General features: G+C 33.8%; 1 protein-coding gene across 1 annotated transcript; it reads right to left on the bottom strand.

Annotated features, from left to right (window-relative positions):
- Positions 1 to 3820: 3820 nt before the first annotated feature.
- On the bottom strand, positions 3821 to 7218 carry LOC108460940 (nicotinate N-methyltransferase 1). Its single transcript, XM_017760651.2, is given in 5 exon segments — positions 3821 to 4208; positions 5791 to 5840; positions 5843 to 5854; positions 6144 to 6477; positions 6634 to 7218. Coding segments are annotated over 5 exon segments (1083 nt in total). The 5' UTR covers positions 7021 to 7218; the 3' UTR covers positions 3821 to 3908.
- Positions 7219 to 24624: the final 17406 nt, after the last annotated feature.

Below are 24624 nucleotides of genomic sequence, written 5' to 3' on the forward strand. Positions count from 1 at the left end.
TGTTTTCCATACAGTCCATCTATAGTAATCTCAGTATATATAACCTATAACAGTTTCAGTCAAAACATATAATAGTTATAGAGAACTTACAGAATCGGCACCGGAGACTCAGTGCACCACACGGTCAGTAGAAATATTCCAGTATTTAAAAATTAGTTAAAAACAAGTTTTTCTTTTAAAAACCCAAATTCACAGCTGAGTTTTGTAACATGGCTCTGATACCACTAAATGTAACACCCCCAAACCCGGCCTAGACGTTATGGCCAAATCTGGCGGTGTCACATGAAAGTGCTTTCAAAAATTAAGTCATTGATAAACCATTTCCCTGTTTAAACAATTTTTGTTATCTTATATTATCTCTAGACCAAGTTAGTTGTTTTCAAAACATCATCCATTTTTTTAAGTCGTTATAATTTGCGGAAGCTTTTAAAATGGTTTGCGTAGTGGTGAGTGTTTTAAAAAAAAAAACATTTGTAACTTTTAAAAATCCATGTTTCCCTACCACTAATGATTATAAATCATAGCAACGATAAACAAATCCCAAATTAAAGTAAAAATCCATAAAGGCCTTATTACAATAAAAATACCCCAAATAATAATACTTAAAATCATAATCAAGTACGAAAATATATGCGATCGTGTGGCCACCTCTGATTGTAATCCCCATGTATAAAAATAGATAGCATACAGATAAACACAGTCTGGGCATAAGCCCTTTTTTAGTAACAATGCCAATCCAGTTTGGGCTTTAGCCCATCTCAGTACGGTAACAGTCACATATATACAGTCACAAGAATCCTACCCAACCAGCCTCTGCACACCATCTCCGTCCAACCCTACACTCCATGTGGGGATATAATCAACCCACCCAACCCTACACTCTAAGTAGTACCAAATGTAGCACTATACAGTAATATGCAACTGAGCTGCCAGTAAATCAGGCTCGATGCCTTTCAGTGCACTTCCTCCGAGTAATATAACCCTATCCCTATGTAATGCAACATACAATCATGGCATGCTATCGCATAGTGTCATGCCTATAATCAGTACAATATTCTAATCATGCTCAATAAACAGTAATACATATATCATTCAGTCAATTAGGGAATCAAAGCATTGCTTACTGATCCCACAATAGGTTCATAGTCGACTCGGGCGACCCGTGCAACCTTAGCAAACAAATCAATAATTTGGGCTCAGACGCCTATGAGACCTGCCCGTGTGGTCCACGCGGCCCAAATTGGCCTTACCCGTGTGGACCACACGGCCTGGCCCAATATTTCACACTCCCATGTGGTTCACCCGTGTGGGCCCACACAGCCCAAATTGGTCGAGCCCGTGTGTCACACATGGCCCACTGGCCATCACACGAACGTGTCACGCACGCACAGCCTGGCTCGTCACTCACACACCCATGTTTCATCACACGGCTTACCACACGGGCAACCACACGCCTGTGTAGCGTCGACAGAATACTTTTTTGGCTTTTCGTAGATCCTCATTTTTGGTGTTTTGGGTACACACCTGGTATCGTTCTATTGCGAAAGCACTCTCGAGCACTCCAAAACCTGTAATTGAACAATATGCACCTATTTAATCACTTAACAGTCGAATAATTATCTAATCCGACAATGAAACTTAAACATTGAACGATTCGATCTTACCCACAACACCTCGAAAGAATTCGACTAAAACTCCACGAAAGACGAGTCACTTATTCTAGAATTTGCTGCTGCCCAAGAAAACGATATGACCCTAGATTAGTGCCTTAGAAAACGCAACGTACAGACAAAAACCAAAATTCCACTTACCAGTGCTGCACAAGTAAATGATAGAGAGGAAGAGGGGAAGATACGATTTTGATAATAAGGGAAGTAGAATCAAAAGAGAAATATGGGTAAAATTCGATAGTCAAGGGGGAAAAAATTCGGCAGAGGAGGGAAAATAAGGATAGAACGTCAGAAATTGAAAAATCGATATTTTGAGAAACAAAAATTAAACCAAATACTGATAATTCCCCTACCCCAACTCTCCTTAATTATCTACATCAACCTCTCCACTAAATCCACTACTCAGAATCCTGATCTACTCAAACTCTCACATGGCCCAAGCAGCAAAATAAATCCCTTGCTCGCGTAGGGATTCGAACTCAAGGCTTCTTGCAACATTAACACTCCACTTAACCACTAGACTAGTAGGCCCATTCTAATGTAAACTTACCAACATTTATTTATAAGCCTACTGACTAGGGATAGGGGTTTATTCATTTAAAAGTAAAAATTTTCCCAAGCTAAAGCTTGAACTTGGAACCTCTCACACACACCCAAAATACTTAACCACTGAAGCAGATACACACTTGTGTTAAATTTTAACAAAACCAAAAATATAAATTTTGGGGCATTACAGAAGTGGTTTCTAAGAGTATGTTTTGTTAAGTAAGAATTATGGAACAAGAGATTTATGTGGTGATTGAAAGGATTCTTTAGCTAACAAGATATGGAAGATTAAATATGATAAGGGCATAGTAAGTGGCGTATAAAGGAATGTTGATACTGTGATGGTCCCAACCACAGTAAATGATACAGAGAAGTAGTTGACTCATAGAAAATTCCTACAAGATTACAAAGCACCCATCAATGTATGGTTCATGAGCTCACGAAGTACTATTGTACTTACAATGTTTGTTATTGCTTTTCAGGGTTGTTGTAGAAGAGACTTCGCCCGAGGAACAGTGTCAGGAGTAAGCCAAGTTTGTGGTGGAGTGAGCTGTTATGCATTCAGTGGATATGTGGTGCAGTCTTAAATACATCCTTCAAGTCTGTCTTAAAATAATTTTCTTTCTTGTAGTAGTCTGTAACAAATCTGATGTAATAAGTACTTATCATTCATATATATATATCACATATATATATTATTTTAAATTTCGAAATGTTAAAGTTTTTCTTTTGGGAACTTCAAATAACAGTTTTAAAATAAATGAAAAATTATAAACTATTTTTGCTAAATGGTTTGTATCGTTTAGTGACACCCGAGATCTGGACCCGATGAATCGGATCGGGTTGAAGGCGTTACAATGGTATTAACATGTTGGATTCATCATCAAGTCATCATTGCAAGATGCATGAGGCGGATGGCTTCAATAGGATGAGGATGTCTATAATAGGGCAGATCCTGTCATTCATTCTGATTTGATATAGAGCAGTTAAACTCATGTGGGATTTGATAACCAAAAAGATCACGTTCTTAACAAAATGTCAAGTACCTAGAACGACAAATGGTTAACTTCCTTGAATGGTTATCTTCTACTTGTTTGGGTGGTTAGGATGCACCTCCTCTTGGTGACACTCCATTTGTAGCAAGTAGGGTGCATCCCTCGGATGGTCTTCCGATCTGCCACATGTCCTCATTCATGGAAGAGATATAACAATACTAAAATATTATATTTATACTATATACAGCACCAATACCCTCTTCCCCTCATTATTATTCTACAGTTACATTCATGTCATTTTTTTGGAAGGTTTTCGATATTCAATGAGTGGGTTCAATACCTATTAGTATCGATCAGACATAAATCTTATATATGGCCATGGAACTTCACTGTTTGAAACTATGCATGAACAGCAAGAAGTCAAACTTAAAATGCCTAATGTTGAGGCTCCTGAAGGAGCATTCCCTCATATGTTGTCTCTTTTCAAACGTACACATTGAACGTAGTATTTTCTTCTCATGTTTTCAAAATCTGAAACTTTTTCTCATGATATTTCATCATGTTGCATCCAATAAAAAAAAATTCAAGAAAACAATTAAGAAACTAAAATAAGGCCAGCCAAAGAGGTTCTTATCATTATTAATTATTAATAAAATACTTTTACTGAGTCTGTCAGGCAGTAATTCCGAGATCTGTTCTACTTTTGAAACTCTAAGACAGTGTAGAAGTAATCAATATAGAAAGCTCGAAAATGAGGGAAACCAGCAGAGAGACCAAGCTGTTTGAATTCATCTTGTGTCCTATGCTTACCCTTGGCCCTGTAAATCGTCATCACAAAAATGTCACCTTCCAGGAGTGCCCGAGTCCTATGACTATCATCTGATTCCTTGGGCAACACTGGCTCGCATGCTATCAATTTCCCTCCCACAGGAAGTGCCTTGTAGCAGTTCTCCATTATCGCCTTACATTCATCATCTGTCCATGTTGTCAACACCCACTGCATCACCCATTGTCAAATTTGGTCAAATTAATGCCTTTGACACTATTCATGGAATGACATTAATTCATAAATATATATTATACTGAATAAGCATTACAACCCAAGATTTGAATCCTGTGCCCACATGCTTATAACTCCCTAAATCTTACCACTGACCTTGGCATATATTCAAATATCTTATTTTTGAGTAATTTTAAATATTAAAAAAATATATACGTAGTATGAATTCATTTTACAAGATAATCCTAAAGTCACCGTAAGCTTGGATTGGATCACCCAATGCCCTAGAATTAATGTCAATGTGAATGCTCTGTATATAGTAGGAATTCATTTTAAAGAGGGCTTTAAAGCTACCCTAGAATTAATGGACCACCCAATGCCCTGCCAACAGTGACATAAGTAATGTCAATGCGTCAATAAATAAGCAGATGATGAACAAAACGACAACTCAGAGGCCCCAAACTGAAACCAAACTCCAATTCAAAATTTTATTTTAATGAAAAATGTGGTTCCAAGTTCCGAGATGACCCAATTGGTTGGAAATCTTGCCGGTGCTACCGCAACGCAAAGATCATGGGTACAGAAAAGATATAGGTTAAATGACAAATTTCTCACTATAAAATTAAAACTTGTCATTGTTTTCTACAAATTAAAATTTGTCATTGAATGATTCTTAATATTTGTCTTGGGCTAAAGTAAAATTATCACTATCTTTCAATTCAATATTTGAATTGTCACTTTATGTTTGTTTTATTTGAATTTTGATATCCAATTTTAATTTTGAATAATTTGAAGATAAAAAATTAGTATTTATTATAATATTTAACAATAACAAAATAACTAATAAAAAATTATTTTATAACAACTAAACTTAATTTTTAGATATTTTGTTTTTTAAGTTTTCAAGTCTTTCTTTCATGAAATAAAAACTTTATGTTCATTTCTTATGTTTTAATATTCTTATAAATTATTTGTTGTTAAAAGAAGATATTCAAAATAACCTCTCTCTGTTTTTTAAAAAAAATTATCCTCAAATTGTGCTAAATCTGAATAGTAAATTTTAATTTAAAAACAAAGTGGGTGGCAGAATTGAAACAAATTTCTACAATGGGAAATTTGTCCATAATTTCAAAGTAAAATATCAAATTTAACTATTCTTAACCCAAGAATAAATGTACTAAATTCACAAAATTTGGCAGATTGAAAATATAACGAAGTTAAATTTTTGTTACATTAACTACAAAAGCAAAAGTTCCATATCCATACAATGAGTTTAATTAAAAAGTAGTTAATTATGAATAATCCTTTTATTTACTGTAAATAAAGTAAAAATACCTTATGAATAATTTTATATATTGTTGGAACAAATTATGACATAAATTTATCATTTATTTAATATTTATGTTAATGTCACATCAATTAGTATGGTTCACATGTCAAAAGATAACTTATCCTAAAACTATTACTTTCTTTATAATTTATGTCAATATACTATTTTAGAAAATATGATTCGTAATTATAAAAATCAAAGAAAAGATTAGGTGAAATATGTAAATTATTAAAGAAATATGAAATTCACCTTCATGAAGATTGCATCAGCTACTGGAATCGACTCCAACATGTCACCCCAACGTAAGTCACGCCTACAATCAATCAACACTTTAACAACCACGCACCCTTCAATTAATAAAAACAATACCCAACCATTTCTTTTAATTATTTTAATAAAAATAGATTAATATCATATCTTAAACAAATTTCAAATTATTTAATAACAGTTTTAAAAATTAAATTAAATTTTATTTTTTATATTTTCATTTTTTGATATCTTGGTTTTAAATTACCGAGTAATTATCTCTTTAAATGATAGCGAAGGAGTAAAGGCGGTGAAAGTAAAATTGATTAGTGAACAAGAAAGCTGAAAAATCTGACCCGGAATACTAGGTGCTTTGGCAACGACCTCAGGCAAATCAAAGTTGATTCCCTCAACATGGGGATATTTCTGCAAAATCATTCGGAGGCAATCCCCCGCGCTGCCTCCCACATCAACTAATCTCTTCACGCCTTTCAACCCATCATAGCCGTCCAATATTGCTCTCATGAATGGCACTGAAACTCCCGACATCGCCTTTTGCATCAGCCCGTTCATTTCTGGTTTCTTCCCATAGTAACTATAAGCTCCCTCCCCATTCGCCTTCACGAATGGCTCCGATGTCGGATTCAGCACTGCTTCGTGCACCAATGGCCACGCTCTCATCAAAGCATCCTAATACATTTATTCCACTCAATTACCTTTCTTATTTCATGTAAAAACCCATAGCTCTACTCTTCTATACATGACGGTTTCACTATAAATCAATCAAATGAAGGAGAGATCTGGGGAGAATCTGTGGTTGAAAGTGAAAAAGTGGGATAGGCCTACCTGGTGGTGCTGGAGGACATATGGTGCATAGGATAGACCCTCAGCGTCTGTTACGAGTGTTTTTCCGATGTCAGTTAGGGAGTATTTTCTCTCCGGGGAGTGGGAGTCATCACCGCTGCAATTAAGGTGTTCATCGAAAACGCCGTAGCTTGTGAGCATACGGAGGATACGCTGGAGGTTTTCAGGGTCTCCGCCGCCGTAAGGGAGTACCCGTGAGAGAATCTGGACGGCGGAGAGAGGGGTGTTGGCGCCTCCTTGCCAGATAGCATCGGGTACGTTGAGGCGGACGATAGCGTTGAGAGACATGGGGACGCTTATCATGTTGGCCAGCTCCATAATGGCTAGCCTAGCTTTGTTACTGCTCTCCGCTGTCTGGACGTCACCCATTATAGGGGCTTCAATATCTGATCTTCAATCTCTCGCTGCGCTGGTTCGATGAGTTTGAGTTGAGGTTTCGGTGGGTAGGAGATTTGAGATTTGATTGCCGTGGTGGGGGTACTTATGTAATTCTCGTTATCTCATTTCGGGAGAAAAATTAATAATATCGCAACTTTTTCAATTTTCTTTTGTTTCTAAAATTGGTAATTTCTTTGAATTTTTTCTATTTAAGTTAGTGGCTTTTAGCTGGTAATTGTCTTTATATTGGAGTTTAACTTTTCTTTTCTTTTTTTTCATTTAAGTTATTCTTTGATATTTTCATAAAAACTATAAGGTTCATGTTATAGAAAATTAATAAAATAATAAATAAAAGTGGATGAAAAATATGAAAAAAATTCATTGTCTTATTTTCATTTATAAGGTTTTATTTATAAGCTCATTTACATTCAATTAATAAATGTATTACATTTAATAAACTAAATTTTCTTAATTACTCCATTTAATGATCGATTATAAATGAAGTAAAGAGTTTTGTCTCATTACTTTAATATGCTTAAGGGGGTTATAGACATCCATTTAATTTATAACACTCCTCTTGGATGTCTTTTAAATAAGAATGTGCCTCATTAAAACCTTTATTAGGAAAAACTTGTGGGATAAAAACCTAATGAAGGAAAAAGAGTACACAATCTCCTATTACAAGTTACCTCGTTAAAAACCTTTACCAGGAAAGCCCAGTGGGACAAAATCTTGGTTAAAGGAAAAGAGTACAATGTGTTTTAGACTCCCCCTAATGGCAACATCACATTATATCTTTAAGTCGACGCATTCCAATCTTGTTTCATAATCTTTCAAATGTTGAAATTGGCAATGCCTTGGCAAAAAGATCTGTTAAATTATCAGTAGAACGAATTTGTTGAACTTCTATATCACCTTTCTTCTCAAGATCATGAGTGAAGAATAATTTTGGTGAAATATGTTTCGAACCACCCTTTAATTGAGCTATACATGCTGCATTATCTTCGTATAAGATAGTTGGCATATTTTCCTGTAAATGCAAATTACATATCTTCTGGATATGTTGGGTTAATAACCTTATCCAAACACACTCTCGGCTTGCCTCATGCATTGCAATTATTTTAGCATGATTTGAAGAGGCAGCAACTAATGTTTGCTTTGTCGAACGCCATGATATAGCCGTACCTCCACATGTAAACAAATATCCCGTTTGAGATCGACCTTTATGGGGATCCGCGAAATATCCAGCATCAGCATAACCAACTGATAGGGATTTTGAATCATTTGAATAAAATAACCCAATATCAATGGTCCCTCTGAGATATCTAAATACATGTTTAATTCCCCATTCCAATGTCTATGTGTTGGAGAAGAACTAAATCTTGCTAACAAGTTTACAACAAAAGCTATATTAGGTCTTGTGTTGTTTTGCAAGATACATCAATGCTCCTATGGCACTTAAATATGGTACTTCAAGACCAAGAAACTCTTCATCTGTGACAGCCCAAAATTGACCCTAGTCGGGATGTGGTTTCGGGACCACAAAACCGAGGCATAAAAATAATTTAAAATTTATTTTGATGCCTATGATATGTGTTAATTTGTGTGTGACATTTTTGATGTTTCGATTTAGTGTTATAAATGCGAATTTCACTAGAACGGACCTAGTAGTGAACTTTGAAAGTATGATGGGGAAATGTGTGATGACTAGTTGCTCATGCATGCAAAAATAAGGATTTGCATGTCAAATTTCCCCCAACATGAAGTGGCCGCCATGGCAAGAGGATGGGCAAAACATGTCATGAAACATGTTTTGTTGGTGCATTAGGGAGAAATAATAAACAAAGGTGTATGGGTAAGAAAAGAATGAAAAAAAAATGTGTGTGTGTGGTATTCCCCCATTGCCGTGAGTTGTAGAGAAAGAAAGAAAAATTTTGTTCATCCTTTCTTTGAGCCAAAACTAAGGAAGAAGGAGGATTTTGCTTCATGCTTGGTTTGGAAGAGATCTAGAAGGAGATTTGGCTAAGTTTGCATCAAGATTAAGGTATGTATGAGGTTGTGTTAGGAGTTTCATGCATGTTTTGGTTGCTAACTTGATGTGCATGATAGCCATGGCTCAAATCTTTGTTATGCCATGGAAATGGTATTTGGCCAAAGTTGTTATGGTGATAAAGCCATTGCATGCTAAGTGTGAAGCTTGATGATGATGCATGCAATGATGGATTGTCTACTTTTGAGTAAGATTTTGAGTTTTCTTTTGTTTAATCATGATTGAAGTTGAAAAGGGCATGATTGTCATATTCGCCATGATGCATTCATGAGCATGGTTCATGCTTCTTGCATGTTAGTTAAAATTTGTGTTTTGGATGGCTATGGACACCTTGAAATTCGCCATGCTCATATATGTATATATATGTTTGCACATGATGTTTTGGTTATGAACTAAGTGATGAACATGGTTGTTTAAAGAAGAAGATGTTGAAGAATGATTGTGAAATTGCAAGCACATTCTGCCTAGCACACATATGAGTGCTTGATGCTATATTATAAGTTTTGAGCTACAATATGCAAAGCATTAACTAGTAAAATGCATGCTGTTTTGTGAGGTATTAAGTGCATAATTGGCCTCAACATGTACATGAATATTCGCCTTGGGTAGCCTATTGAAGGCCTTAGCTTTTCCTTGATGCTCGAATAAATTGTATTGAATTGCTTGATGTAGTATAAAATGTGCATGACCATTGTGTATTCAAGCTAAAGAGTGGCCATATGACCATTTAAACTCCTTGTCATATTCGCCATAAGCTAGCACAATGAGGTTTTAATAAATTGAATTTGTTTGAATTAGCTCAAGAGCTAAGAGGGCCACAATTGGACAAGGGAAGGAAAAGTGATCGAATAGCCGTAAAAGCCGTTCGACAACATCCGAGGTAAGTCCTCAAGAAGTGACCTTACTTGAATTATGTGGAATGAAATATGGATGTATTGATTATTGATTTATGTGTGTATGAGTATTGAATAATACCCGGGCTAAGTCCCGGCGATTATGCTAGTGATTATAATTGTGTTTGAGCCTTAGTAACGAGAATGAAATATGTATGTCCAATGATTATTGATGTATGTGTGCATGAGAAATTGAATGATATCCGGCTAAGCCCGAAGACAATTATGCTGGAAATTATATCCGGGTTAAGACCAAGGCAATTGTGCTAGTGGCTACATCCGGCTAAGACCAAGGCATTCGTGCGAGACATTCTATCCGGGCTAAGACCGAAGGCATTTGTGCGTGGTTATATCCGGTTATATTCGAAGAATCTTGGGCTGGAGGTGAGTGTTGGTTGCTGTAATAAATTCAATTAGTACACTCGAGAAGCCCAAAGAATAAGGTACGTTTATATGTGCATTGGAAAGTCGACATGTTTGAGCAACATTCGCTCAATCGACTAATGAATTTCAGTTATTGAATTGATTGATACTTTGTGAAAGTATATAATGATGAAGTGTGAAGTAAGAATGTGTATTAATGAAATGATGCATTTGGCTATGTGAATGTATTGCTGTAATTAGAGTTGATTATATTCCTTGAGACTTACTAAGCATAAAATGCTTACCCGTTGCTTTGGCTCTGTTTTATAGATTTCGCTCGATAGCAATCGGATTCGGGATCAATAAAGTCAAGTCATCCACACTATCAACGCCCTATTTTGGTATAAATTTTGTTTGAACTTTGAAATGGCATGTATAGGACTACCCTTGTTGGTTTAAAAATGTGGTGATGTATATGTATACGGCCATGCGAAAATGGCTCGTAAAAGGAAGCATGAACTTAGACTATTTGTGGTTTGTATGTATATATATGGTGTCATGATGTGATTATGGATTGGAAATGGGAGTGTTGGTCACATGATCAGCCATTGGTATGGTTAAAATGATCATATATGAACCTATGTATGGCAAGACTAGTTGGTTCATGGAGACTACAAAATAGGTAAGACCTACCTTAAAACAGATGCTGCCAGCTGCAGTGACGTGAATGTGAAAAATCACCAAAATTTGTAGGAATGGTATTAAATAGTGAATAAGCTATGTAAATGAACCTTGATGAGTCTATTTTCATATGGAAGAAACGAAATGGTCATAGGAGTTACATGTTAAGAGATATCAAAGCTATTGTGAGACAGGGCCAGAACGGTTTCTGGGTCCCCTGTCGCAACTTTAAAAATTTACTATAAATTATCCAGAAAGAATTAAGAGACATACCTTATATGTACAGATTCCATTTTGAGTCTAGTTTCATTAGAAACAAACGGCACCAGCATTAAAGCCCTGTACAGAGAGATATTCAAGTTATACCGCGCGAAGGTCAGAGCAGTCGATCCCTGTAACATGGGTGACTTTAACTAATAAACTGTACCAATTTGCCCGACCAAAAATTCTAGAAATAAATCCATGGATGGATATATGAGTCTAAATTCAGGGAAAATTTACGAAACCAGTTTCCGAGTTTTGAAACTCGAGATATGATTTTTAAGGCGACGGTGACGCAGTCTTCCAGCCTGACTGGAAATGTCAAATTGGTGGGCAAAACATGTGAACTTGGCTTGTTAACCCCTCGTGTCCGACACCGGCGATGGTCTCGGGTTCGGGGTGTTACATCATCATTCTCGCAAGGACGAAATTGATCTTTATTCACATCTAACGATCGTACAACCACTAGGGTACTCAATGGATGTGCTTTATCCATATAAAATTTCTTTAAGATCTTTTTCGTATAAGTTGACTGATAGACATGAATTTTATCTTTTAAATGTTCGATCTGCAGGCCGAGACAAAACTTTGTTTTTCCAAGATCTTTCATCTCAAATTCTTTCTTTAAATAATTTACTGCATTTTGAAGCTCTTTAGGAGTTCCAATAATATTTAGATGACCAACATAAATAGAAATTATAAAAAAGTTTGATTCAAACCTTTCTATAAAAACACATAGGTAGATTAGATCATTTTTATAGCCTTCCTTTAACAAATATTCACTAAGACGATTGTACCAAATACGTCCAGATTGTTTTAATCCATATAAACTTTTCTTTAATCTGATTGAGCAATTTTCCTGGGAAACTCTATATCCTTCAGGGATTTTAAATCCTTCTGAGATTTTCATATAAATTTCGTTATCCAATGTACCAATACAAATAGGCTGTAACAACATCCATTAGACGCATGTCAAGTTTTTCACGTACTGCTAGACTAATACGGTATCTAAACGTGATTGCATCCACCACAGGAGAATATGTCTCTTCATAATCAATGCCAGACCTTTGTAAAAATCCTTGTGCTATAAGTCGTGCTTTATATGTTACGACTTCATTTTTCTCATTTCGTTTTCGTACAAATATCCATTTATATCCTACCAACTTTACATATTTAGATGTTTGGACTATAGGTCCAAAAACCTCATATTTAGAAAGTGAATTTAATTCTGCTTGAATTGCGTCTTTCCATTTTGGCCAATCTTTTACATTCCTCAATAGATTTAGGCTCAGGATCCTCATTTTCTTTTGCTATTCCAATAGCAACATTATAAGAAATTTTTTTATTGAAAACTATATTTTTTTGGTTCCATCTTTTTCTTGAAGTAGCATAACTTATTGAGATTTCTTCGTTATCACCATTTTTAGGCACCTGAACCTCTTCTGGGTTTTTTTTTTATTAGTTATATCTTTGGCCTTTTCTTAGGAACTTGCCTCCACAATATTATCATCTTGAATAATTGCTCCTTTCCTTTTACAAGTATTTTTTTCTTTGGAATCGATTAGCCTTCCACGCTTTAGGCGTGGATTACTTTCTTTTGCACTAACAATTTGCCCTACTGGGATATCAATTTGTATTGGAGCATTTTCAGCTGGTATGTGAGATTTTGTAATTCTTTTTAGGTCAGTAAATGAATCTAACAATTGATTGGCGATGTTTTGCAAATGTATGATCCTTTGAACTTCTTGTTCACATTGACTTGTGCGAGGATCTAATTGAGATAATGATGATCCATTCCATTTAATTTCTTTTACCAGTTTTATTTTCTTTCCCCCTAATGTTGGGAATGTTGTTTCACCAAAATGACAATCAATAAATCGTGTATTAAATAAATCTCCAATTAATGATTCAACATATTTAATTATAGAAGGAGATTCATAACCAACATATATTCCTAACCTTCTTTGAGGACCCATTTTTGTGCGTTGTGGTGGAGCAATTAGAATATATACTTCACATCCAAAAATTCGAAGATGGGAAATATTTGGCTCTTGACCAAAAGCCAATTGTAATGGGGAGTACTTATTATAACTTGTTGGCCTTAAGCGCACAAGTGCTGGTGCATGCAAAATAGCATATCCCCAAGCTGTAACAGGGGGTTTTGTTCTAATAAGCAATGGTCGAGCTATTAGTTGGAGGCGTTTGATAAACGATTTAGCTAAACCATTTTGTGTGTGAACATGAGCTACAAGATGTTGAACTTTTATCTTAATTGACATACAATAATCATTAAAAACTTGGGATGTAAACTCACCAGCATTATCAAGACGAATAGTTTTGATTGCATAATCTAGAAATTGTGCTCTTAATTGAATTATTTGAGCGAGTAGTCTCGCAAATGCCAGGTTGCGAGTCGATAATAAAGACACATGTGACCACCTACTAGATGCATCTATTAATACCATAAAATATCTGAATGGTCATGGTGGATGAATAGACCCACATATATCTCCTTGAATACGTTCCAAAAATGCGAGAAATTCAATCCTAATTTTAGTTGGTGATGGTCTAATAATAAATTTTCCTTGAGAACAAACAACACAAGATAAATCCTTGAATTCAAGAATCTTTTGGTTCTTTAATGGGTGTCCAATTGAATTCTCGATGATTCTTCGTATCATAATAGATCTAGGATGGCCTAATCGGTCATGCAAATAGTAAAAGTATGTGGTTCTACAAACTTCTGGTTTGTAGTAACATGTGACTCAATTGCACTAATATGTGTATAATATAAACATGATGAAAAAGCAGGTAGCCTTTTCAAAACATATTTTTTCCACGTTCAACATTTGTGATATATAGATATTCAATATTTTTCTTATTCATAGTCTCAATATGATATCCATTAAGACGAATATCTTTAAAATTCAATAAATTTCTTTGAGACTTAGTGGAATATAAAGCATCATCAATGACAAATTTTGTATCTTTAGGTAATAATATAATAGCTCTTCTAGAGCCTTCAATGAGTTTTCAACTACCCAATATTGTATTAACATGGGCAGTACTAATTGTCAAATGAGAAAAATATTTTTTATCTTTGAGTATCGTATAAAATATTTTTTATCTTTGAGTATAGTTTGTGTTGTAGCACTATTTGCAAGACACATGTCTCCATTGATTTTGGGTCCATCAAAATTTGTTGAATATTCATATTCTTCATATAAACAAACAAAATATAATATGAGAAACATTGCAAATATTTATTAAATATATAAATTATTCTTTATGCAAGAAAATAAAACATACTTAAAACAATATAAAAATGTCAAAATAACATCAATTTTTCTAATGATTCTCAAAGAAATCTACCACATCTAGGTGAGTTATATTATTAAGGTCATTAAATTTATCACCCTCTAGGCATGGTTAGTTTTAGTATTATAGTGAATATCTTCATCTTTTGCCTCCATTTTATCATTTTGGGATATAAAATTTGTCTCCATATGCCTTCCCTTCTTTTTAATGGATGCTTGATAAAGTTTTACTAAATGTTCATGCGTACAACAGGTACGTGACCAATGCCCCTTCACACCACATCGGTAGTATATATTCTCAACAATCTTTGAAGAATTATTTTGACCACTTCTTTCTTGTCTTTCATTGTTATTCTTTTTATAGTGGTTAGAAGTATCAGTGTTATGTCCACCATGATAATGATTACTAATATGTCCTCGACCACATCCCCCACTATGTCCACGACCATGGTTGCGACCTCTATATTTTCTATTTTCATAATTATTATGTACTGCTACATTCACTTCAGGGAATAGTACAGAACTAGTTGGACGAATTCCATGATTTTTCATCAACAGCTCATTATTTTGTTCAACCACCAAAAGGCATGAAATCAATTTAGAATACCTTTTAAAACCTTTTTCACGGTATTGTTGCTGCAGGAGCACATTAGTAGCATGAAAGGTTGAAAATATTTTCTCTAACAAGCGCTCATCAGTTATGTTTTCTCCACATAATTTTAGTTGAGAACTAATTTTGAAATGTTCTGAATTGTATTCACTTACAGTCTCAAAATCTTGCAACCGTAAGTGCATCCAATTATAACAAGCTTTAGGGAGTATCATAATTTTCTAATGGTCAAATTGTTCTTTCAAATTTTTCCACAACTCAAGAGGGTTTTTCACATTGAGATATTCCACTTTTAACCCTTCATCTAGATGATGATGGATGAAAATCATTGCTTTTACCTTGTCTTGATTAGATGCTTCTTTATTTGCTAATATAGTATTTCCTAGACCTTTAGTATCTAGGTGAATTTTAGCATCTAACACCCATGACAAATAATTCTTGCCTGAGACGTCTAATGTCGCAAATTCAAGTTTGGCAAGATTTGACATTATAATCACTTGAATCAAAATAATAAAAAATATTTTAAAATAATAAGTATTCTCAATCATAAAATAATTCAATTATATATGTCAAATTTGTTAAATAATAATATGTATGTTCAATATTGGCATAGAGAGGAATAGTCATTATAATAACTTAACACAAATTACATTAATTAAAATTTCTTTTAATAAAAGAAAACATGTATATAAAATAATAATTATTAGATTTTAGTTGAAAAATAAATGTGCAAATGTTACTCAAAGCAAATATTTCATCTAGAAAATAAAATAAAAGAATTATGAAAATACGTATACCCTATATAGTTTAACGGGAGTTATACGGGTAAATTATATAAAGTCAAAATGACATGAACTTCACTATGAACTCGTAGAAGCTTGTGATGATAACGTGTTATAGACAATTAATAAAACAATAAATAAAAGTGGATGAAAATATGAGAGAATTTTTCATTGTCTTATTTTCACTTATAAGGTGCTATTTATAAGCTTCTTTACATTCAATTAATAAATGTATTACATTTAATGAACTAAATTTTCTTAATTACCCCATTTAATGATCTCCTGATTATAAATGAAGTAAAGAGTTTTATCTCATTACTTTAATATGCTTAAGGGGGTTATAGACATCCATTTAATTTACAACAAGTTTTAATGTGGAAATAATTGTCAAGTTCAAACCTCAATATAGGGACAATTGTCAAGTTTAACGACTAACTTGAAAAAAAAAGAGTTTAAGCCCTACTGTGAAAACAATTGCCTAATTCAAACCCAATGTGAGAACAATTACTAAGTACAATGCCTAACTTGGGCAAAAAAAAAAAAATCAGTTCAAGTCCTAATTCGAGAATAGTTGCTAATTTTAGCCTCAAATAGTGATTTAAGCCAAATAATAATAATAAGGTAAAGTATAGAATTAGTCATTCAACTATTAGCGTATTTCTATTTTGGTCACCAAACTATAAAAATTTTCAATTTCATCATTAACATTTTAAATTGCTTTTGTTTTGGTCATTCTTCGTTAAATAGTTAATGGAATTGATGACATGACCCTTTTTTCTAACTAGTATAATAATAGAACATTTAATCCTCAAAACTTACGTATTCTATCAATTTTTTGATCAGTGTCGTTTAGCCACTACCACTTGGTGTAATAATCTGTTACTCCATGGTCTTTCAGTTTTAGTTGTAGGCCCTGAGGGAAAGAGTCAGTATGGCGGTAAAGTTGAGCTTAAGCCATGGTGTTTTTGGAGAAAGCAATGGTCTAAACGCTCTATAATCAATGGTAAACAAGTTGATGTCTTTTAAGACCTCAAGATTGCTAAATTCAATGGCGAAAACAAACACATCTTCGAGTACTATGTTGTTGTTGTTTGCAGTAAAGAAGTTTTTTTTTTCTTGTTAGGGATCTAACGAAAGAAGCTTATAATAAACTAGTTTCAAGTGTCACGAGGCTAGAACTTTAGTCTGGCAAACTGCGCGGCCTTAGGCAATTTCTTTGCTTCAAATCCACCTAAGTCGACCTTACTCTCAAACATTAGAATTCACAAAGGAATTTCTCTAAGGCACCAAAATGAATCGAAAGGGACTAAAACAGATAAAGGGACTTGAATCTAATAGAAAATTCATAAGAAAATAATAGCACACAAAGTGTTTGAGTAAATGCTCTCAAATGTATTTTCTTACTTTGAATGGAAAAAAAAGGGATGAATTGATTACAAATTAGGGGGAAGACCTCTATTTTAGTTGAGCTCCCTCAAACCCAGCGGTACAAATTGAATTACATCAACAATTGTGTAGAATGTGGTGCCCTGAGTGTAGTATATTCGTTTGTATAGTTGTAATTTTTTCCAAATTACTTTAATAAAATTAATCAAGAATTAAATTAATACCTTTTGTATGTTGTCCTTAATGGTTTTTGCATGCAAAGCAAAATGGAAGCAAATATTAGCTCATTGGTTGTCTAATGTTTAACTAATACTAGTGGTATTACGTGGTCGAATCGTAATATGGAAAGACAACTTATATTAGTACACGAACCTAAACATGTCCTTAGTCTAATCGGAAATGAGCAAACCTATAACACCCATTGCCCGACCCGATCACCGGGTCCAAGCTACAGGATGCCGCATTTGTTGCTGGAGCAACTACAATCAAATATACGGTAAATAAATCAATCAAACATACAAACATATCATAAACACATTCTTATTATGATACATAATTAAATTCGAGCCTTAATCGAGCTTACGAAAGCTCAATTGTTAACTCGAGCATAAAATATGACCAAATTGTAAAGTTTTAAAATTCCAGAGCCAATTTCGTGACGTCACTTCCTCCACATCATGACATCTCCAAATAGTTTTTCACGTCACAATGTCAGACCACTTGACATCGCAACATCGTATACTGTTGGTCGACATTGCGACAAGGAAGATTGCTCGTTGGTACGTGGACTTTATTTTTGGTAAAACTTGAGTCATTTGGTACCTATTTCATGTCAACCTCTCAAATTCTAAGTTTGGTGCATAATTGCACAACTTACCTTCATGAAAACATACCAAAAACACATACTAAACATTTCATTTTACCTTTTCAAATCAATCAATTCAATAGGCCACAAGTTAACATCAAAACGTATCAATTCAACTTGTTCAAACACAATCTACTCTACCATTCTTTTACCCATTCAATTTCATCATTTTATCTATACCATTTTAAAGCCATCCACAATGTCACAACAAGTTACTAAAACATAAATATACATGTTAGCATTAACCTTGTCAAATTCAAACATTAAATAGGATTCAAACTAAGTTAACATTCCAAGCTAACACATATAAATACCTATGTACATGCCATATAATCAGACTTTTAAACATTTGAAAGACTATTGAATCAACAACGCTATAGTGTAAGCTTCTTATCGATCTGCTAGGCAGGTTCTGCAAGTTAGCAATCTACAAGGAAAAAAGGAGGTAACAGAGTAAGCATATCAAATGCTTAGTAAGCAAATAGGTATTTAAATGAGATTAGTGTCTATCTACAAAATGAGAGTCCTAAGGGATTTAAACTCTATACATTTTTGTAATGACCCAATTTCTAGTTATGTCAGAAAATATGGTTTCAAGACATTTTTTTCGTAAATCGAGTCCATAAATATTAAATAGGGATATTTAAAAAGTTAATATTTATATGAATTGAAATTATGATGGTTAATTTAGCCAAAATTGTGTTTAATTAAGGCCTAGGGATTAATTGTAAAATCCAATCAATATGGATTTTTTTAATTGGTAAATGGCTTGGGGACTTAAATTGCAATTATCTAAATGGCCAAAATGGTTATTAAAGCATTAATAATCATGTGTTAGTAGATGGTAATGATGATTTTGGATTAATTAAGTAAATCAAGGTTAAAACATAATTAATTGAACTAATTAAAACTTATATATATATATATATATATATATATATATATATATATATAAATTAGTGGGAAAGAGATGAAATATCATCTTCTTCAACCGTCTAAAGATCAAAACAATGGGGAGGACACCATTGTTGTTTTACTTAAGCTTTTTGGCCTTAATTTCAAGTAAGTCCCTATCCTTTTTTTCTTTGATTTTTATATATATTTGTTTGTCTTGGAAGCTTGATTAAGCTAACCCAAGGATTAATTTGATTAATTAGTAAAGTTTTATAAAGTTTCCATAGTTGAGAAATTGATAAAATTAGTGTGAAATTCATAGAAAATAAGCTTAATTTAAGAAAATAGACTAAATTGTAACATTAATTGATAATTTCGTACATTAGGGACTAAATTGAATAAATATAAATTTTTCATGAAATTTTGGTACGGATAGAAAATAGAAGGTCCTTAATAGATATATGTGAAGTCGGGTTTTAATTCGAATGTTAAATTGAATAGATTGCAAAATATGTATGACTTTGTAATTATTATTATTATTGTAACAACCTATTTTCGGCGAGATCGGAACAGTGGTTTCGGGACCACAAATTCGAGCCAAAAATAAAAATTTATTTTATTTTTATTTTACGTTTGGCATCATGATAGGAAGGTCACATGAAAATTTTGATATGAAAATTTTACTGATTGTGTGTTTAATCAGGGAAAGGACTGAATTGCATAAAATGCAAAAGTTGGGTTCTATTAGCTATAGGTATCAAATAGCTATGGAATTCAAAACTTTAGGTCCTTATATAGTAATTAGACCATTAAAGAAAAGTATGTAGATATTTTAATGACTCATCCATGGAAAAATTAGAAAAGGGTAGGGACTAAATTGGAAATCAATAAAATTAATAGACGATAATTAATTAAAAAGAAAAAAAATCATCTATTTTCATACAATCTTCCCAATTTTTCTATGGAAACCCTAGGAGAGAGGAAGAAAACTTTTCAAGCTTAAAAAGGTATGAAGTCAAGTCCTGTTTTTAGTAATTTATATATTTTTAGAATCGGGATAGTCCAATCTTTCTATTTAGGGGATTTCTTTGAAAGGTTATTAAGGTATGAAATTTGGGTCATGGATGAATATGCTGAAAATTAGAAATTTATGGTAGAAAATGAAAAGTTATTCATAGATAACAACTTTTACAAAACAATTTTTTATGAAAACTTGATTTAGGGACTAAAATGAAAAAGTGGTAAAACCCATGGAAAATTTTGAAATTTGTGAAATGTATGTGCTGTAAATGTAGTATATAAATTTTGGCTAGGCTTGGAAAGAGGAATAAATTTCACGAATTTCATTTTCCGAGCTTAGGGACGAAATTAGAATTTTTGAAAAAGATAGGGGCAAAATGATAATTTTGCCTAGGATGTAATAGGATGCAAATGTATATGAAATGTGATAGATTAATAGTTAAATTTACCCATATAGATCCAGAAAGACCAACTACGGAACTAGATCAAGGAACACAAAAGGTTTCAGATTAGTTGAAATTCAAATACGAACCATTTTCAAGGTAAGTTTGTGTAACTTAAATATGTATGTTAATACGCTTGAATTGAATTGTATGATTGTGTTGATATGTATGAGATAATATACATAATGAAATAATCATAAGTTGTGAAATATGGACAAATTGTCATGTTCCGGTTGAATGTTGAATTTCGATGGATTAAGGTGATTTCTTGAATAAGAATAATATTGCATATGTTGTAGATAGAATTTAGCTCGGATGGGTAATTCTAATGTAAGCCCTCTTGAGCTTAGGTTATAAATTGGATTTAGCCTGGACGGGTAATCCAAATTAAGCTCTCTAGAGCATATGCTATAGATAGGATTTAGCCTAGACTGGTATTCCTGCTGTAAAATGTGCTGCTCAAGAGTGTGCCTTTTTATTATGTACCCTAATGGGTACTTTTGCACATGAATATATTATCCGAAAATCCATCGAAATTTCAATAGTTCGAAAAAAAGACTCTTGAAGTGTGGAAAGGTGAAATTAATGGATGCTGCTAATGTGATGAGCTCATCTATGTTTACTTGATTCTTATATAAGGTTATATATTTAACTTGTTTGATTAAGTGTTTGTGTATAGGTAAACTCACCCAAAATTTATGGGAAGTAAACACACCCAAAATTTATGGGAAGTATGACTATGTACTGATAAATATGATTGGTAAGTTTATCTTCTATTATACGAACTTACTAAGCATAAAATTCTTACTCTATTTTATTCTCCCTGTTTTATAGTGCTCAAACGCTCGCAAAGGTTGGAAGTCGATCAGAGCAATCATCACACTATCCACTATCTCATTTTGGTATAAATAGAAATCTCATTTTGGTATAATGACATGTATAAGCTTATTTGGCCAGTGATGGCTTGTAATTGTTATTTTGTAAACTATCCATTAGAGTGGCTAGTGATGATCTAACTTGGTTATCTTAAAATTTATGTTTTGGTAATTATAAAAATGCTTATTCTGTGTTGGTTTGATGGAATTATATTGCATATAAGTTTATATCCATTGATGCATGAGATAATACCCATGATTGATGACTAATTTTATGTGAATATGATGTAGGATTGGTGGATATATACTTGTGAGTTTTGGTGCAAGAAAATCGTAAGTTTGGGTGATAAATGAGGCTAGGAAATGGCTTTATTTTTTCCACACGGGTAGACACACAGGCGTGTGTCTTGGCCATGTGTGACATGTGACAGCCCAAAATTGACCCTAGTCGGGAAGTGGTTTCGGGACCGCTAAACCGAGTCACCAAAATGTTTGAACGTAATATTTATTGTCTAGAATATGTAATTATGAATGTGTGAAAATTTCAAGCTTCGATTTAGCCGATTGCATGTGAATTCAGTTAGTAGGACTTATGTGTGATACTTTCGAAATGTGATAGGGTAACCTATAAGGATCTAATAGTGCATGTAATAAAAAGGGGGGACTTGCATGTCAAATTTCCCCCCTAATTAGTAGTGGCCGGCCATGCTATGAGTGGAAACATGTCACAAACATGTTATGTTAGTGATGTATGGTAGGAAAAATAAAATAAGAAGTATGGGTAATAAAGAAATGGAAAAAAAAAGGAAAGAATGTGTGTGAGTGTTTCTCCCCCCTATTGCCGTGAGTGAAGAAAAGAGAAAAAAATTTGTTCATCCTTTTTCATTTCTTTTGGCCGAAAATTCTAAGGAAGAGGGGAGGAGTTCTTGCTTCATGTTTGGTTTGGAAGAGAATTAGGAGGAGGTTCGGCCATACTTGTATCTAGATTAAGGTATGTTTGATGTTGTGTCATGAGATTCATACATGTCTTTAGTTGCTAGCTTGAGTTCCAATTAGCCCATGGTTCAAATCTTTGCTATGTAATGGGGATGATATTCGGCCAAGGTGGATTTTGTGTTAATGCCATTGCATGCTAAATGTGAAGCTTGTTAATGATACATGTGATGGTGGATTGACGACTCTTGGATTTTCTTTTTAGCATTTCTGAGTGAGACATTAAGTTCTTTGTTTAACCATGACCAAAATTGAAATGGTATGGTGTTGTGATGTATTCGGCCATGGTATATTCATAAGTATGATTTATGCTTATTGCATGGTAGGTAAGATTTGTGTTTTGGATTTATGTTTATGTTTGGTTATAATCAACTTAGTGATTCGCCCTTGCACATATATATATATATATATATATATATGTTTGCACATGATGTATTGGTATGACATATACAATATATCAAGGTATATATTTACACATGATGGTGTTTCGGTTATGGAGTAAATGATGGATGCGTATTGAGTTATAATATGTAATGCATTAGTTAGTAAAATGTATGCCATTTGTGTGTGGTATTGAGTATATAATTGGCCTCAACATAGACATGCATATTCGGCCACATGAATGAGTATATAGGTTGATGTGTTTGTTCGGCCATAGGTAAGCATATTGAAGGCTTATTCTTGACTTAGAAAATTCGGCTAAGGAGAATTTTAACTAATGTGTTGAGTTTGATTCACGATTCCGTACATATGTGACTTTAATGTCTAATGAATATATATGGGCTAAGTACCTTGAGTTCCTCTTTTCGATGCTCAAATGATTAAATCAATTTATTTGTTAAATTAAGCTCAAGAGCAAAGAGGAACTAAATCCGATAAAGGGAAGGAAAAAGTGGTCGAATAGCCATCGGAATCGTTCGACAACATCCGAGGTAAGTTTTCGAGTAATGGAACTTAAATTATGATTCGATTAGATTATGTCTTAAGTAAATCAAAATCATGCTCTTAGTATGTGGCTATTGAGCCGAAATTGTAAATATGATAAGTGTCTTGTGTTGAGCTTTGGTAATGGAAATGAAATATGGATGTGTCATGATTTATTGATATATGTGTGCATGGTTCTTCGAATGATGTCCGGGCTAAGTCCCGAAGGCTTTGTGCTAAGTGACTATATCCGGACTAAGATCCGAAGGCATTTGTGCGAGTTACTAAATCCGGACTAAGATCCGAAGGCATTTGTGCGAGTTACTAAATCCGGGTTAAGTCCCGAAGGCATTTGTGCGAGCTACTATAACCGGGCTATGTCCCAAAGGTATTTGAACGAGTAGCTATATCCGGTTAAACTCCGAAGGTACGTGATTCGGGAATGAATGAACTTGCTGTAAAAATTTCAGTTAATACGCTTGCGAAATCCCAACAATGAGGCATGTTTCGTATGTGCTTGAATTAGTTGAGCTCTTACAAATAAGTATTCGCTCAGTTGATAAATGAGCTACCGGCCTTTGGCTAAGTTGATCTTTTGTGTATGAACATAAGGGTTGGTAATGTGAAGTAAGTATGATATTGAGAATTTGTGCATATGAAATTATCCGTTTAGCTATATGAATGCTATGCTTTTGTTGTCTTGGAATCCTTGCTCAAAACTTACTAAGCATAAATTGCTTACTCCGTTTCTTTGTTTCTCTGCTTTATAGATTTTGGCTCGTCACCTATCGGACTTGGGATTTTGGAAGTCAAGTCTTCCACACTATCAAAGCCCCTTTGGTACAATTTTGGTTGAACTTTGAAATGGCATGTATAGGACTACCCTTTTGTTGTTGGTCATGTACCCATGGATTTTGTGTAAATTTGGATAGCCATGCGAAAATGGCTTATATCGTTTTAGCATAGTACTATAATCGTTTTGTATGTTGATCACTAAGAGGTATGGAAATGTTTGGAATCGATTAGCCATTGGAATGGTTAATCATGATTATACTTTGTGCTATGTATGCAAAAAGGGCTAATTGAATCATGGAAACTATGAAATAGGTAAAGTCTACCTTAAAGGCAGATGCTGACAGCTGCAGTGACGTGGATGTGAAAAATCACTAAAAATAGTAGGAATGGAATTAATTAGTGAATAAATTATGTAAACGAACCTTGACGAGTCTATTTTCATA

This window comes from Gossypium arboreum, chromosome 4 (genome assembly GCF_025698485.1).
Source record: "Gossypium arboreum isolate Shixiya-1 chromosome 4, ASM2569848v2, whole genome shotgun sequence".
NCBI classification, from domain to species: Eukaryota; Viridiplantae; Streptophyta; class Magnoliopsida; order Malvales; family Malvaceae; genus Gossypium; species Gossypium arboreum.